The 1,739-nt window shown below is 45.4% G+C and overlaps 1 protein-coding gene across 1 annotated transcript in view; it reads left to right on the forward strand.

The window, feature by feature from the left end:
- NPHS1 (nephrosis 1, congenital, Finnish type (nephrin)) overlaps nucleotides 1-1,739 on the forward strand; it is a 36,028-nt gene that overhangs the window by 20,567 nt on the left and 13,722 nt on the right. Inside the window, exons 19-20 of the mRNA XM_011984872.1 lie at nucleotides 795-906; nucleotides 994-1,175. Of these exons, the coding sequence (XP_011840262.1) occupies nucleotides 795-906; nucleotides 994-1,175 (294 nt within the window). The remainder of the gene's footprint in view (nucleotides 1-794; nucleotides 907-993; nucleotides 1,176-1,739) is intronic.

Consider the following 1,739-nt stretch of genomic DNA (forward strand, 5'->3'; position numbering starts at 1 on the left):
TGGAGGTTACAGTGAGCTGAGATTGGGCCACTGCACTCCAGCCTGGGCAACAGAGCAAGACTCCATCTCAAAGAAGAAGAAAAGAAACCTAACCAAGCCAGGCGCAGTGGCTCATGCCTGTAATACCAGCACTTTGGGAGGCCAAGGTGGGTGGATCACCTGAGGTCAGGAGTTCGAGACAAGCCTGGCCAACATGGTGAAACCTCGTCTTTACTAAAAATACAAAAAATTAGCTGGGCATGGTGGCGGGCACCTGTAATCCAGTTACTCGGGAGACTGGGGCAGGAGAATTGCTTGAACCCAGGAGGCAGAGTTTGCAGTGAGCCAAGATTGCACCACTACACTCCAGCCTGGGCAATAAGAGTAAAACTCTATCTAAAAAAAAAAGACAGAAAGAAAAAAGAAAGAAACCTAATCTTTATTTTCCATAGAAGCAACCATTTGGTCTTGAATTTTTTTTGCTGTTTCTTTTGGTTTTGTTTTTACTCACTTCTTCTTAAAATTATTTTTAATTGTAATTTTAATTTGAGACAGGGTCTTGCTATGTTGCCCAGGCTGGTCTCGAACTTCTGGGCTCAAGCAATCCTCCATCCTTGGTCTCACAAAGTACTGGGATTTTAGGAACAGTTTGGTGTTTGCCAGAGGAGTGTTCACAGTGACCTTATAGAACATGACTATACCGTGAACAATGAGAAGCGATTGTATATTTAAAATCATTCCTAGGGAAAACTTGGACAGAATCTTCTGGGATTCTTTTGTATCCTCTGACTGCTTTCCCATCTTTCTCCCCATAGGCCGCCCTGACCCTCCATCAGGATTAAAGGTTGTGAGTCTGACCCCACACTCTGTGGAGCTGGAGTGGAAGCCTGGCTTTGATGGGGGCCTGCCACAGAGGTTCTACATCAGGTGGGTGCTTGTTGGGGCAGGAAGGAAGCGGAGGCAGCCAATGGGCTGGGGCACTTCCCTGAACTTACTATCCCCCCTGTCCTGCAGGTATGAGGCCCTGGGGACTCCAGGGTTCCACTATATGGATGTCCTACCACCCCAGGCCACCACCTTCACACTGACTGGTCTGCAGCCTTCTACACGATACAAGGTCTGGCTGCTGGCCAGCAACGCCTTGGGAGACAGTGGACTGGCTGACAAGGGGACCCAGCTTCCCATCACTACCCCAGGTGCGAAGGAAGGCTTGGGCAGGTTGGAGTGTGCCTCAGAGGATGTGTAGGGTAGTACAGTGAAGTCAATACTATTCCCTTTTTATGATGAGTTACTGAGGCCTAGAGCTGTTAAGCAAATTGTCCAAAGTCACACAGCTAGTAAAAGATAAAGACGAGACTGAAACTCGGGCAGATGAACTGGAGACCAGCCGTTAACCACAACCCATACTGTCTGAATGTGATTAATGACCAAGGGAAATTAGAAAACAGTTTGAATTAAATGAAAATGAAAACATATAAAAATTTGAGGTTGCAGTTAAAGCAGTACTTAGAGGGAAATGTATAGCATTAAGTGCTTATTTTAGTTATTTATTTTATTTTATTTTTTTATTTATTTTAGTTTTTTGAAACGGAGTTTCACTCTTGTTGCCCAGGCTGGAGTGCAATGGTACGATCTTGGCTCACTGCAACCTTCATCTCCCGGGTTCAAGCGATTCTCTTGCCTCAGCCTTCCAAGTAACTGGGATTACAGGCATGTGCCACCATGCCTGGCTAATTTTGTTTTTTTTTTTTTGTTTTTTT

The sequence above is a fragment of the Mandrillus leucophaeus genome, unplaced genomic scaffold (genome assembly GCF_000951045.1).
Source record: "Mandrillus leucophaeus isolate KB7577 unplaced genomic scaffold, Mleu.le_1.0 Scaffold274, whole genome shotgun sequence".
NCBI classification, from domain to species: Eukaryota; Metazoa; Chordata; class Mammalia; order Primates; family Cercopithecidae; genus Mandrillus; species Mandrillus leucophaeus.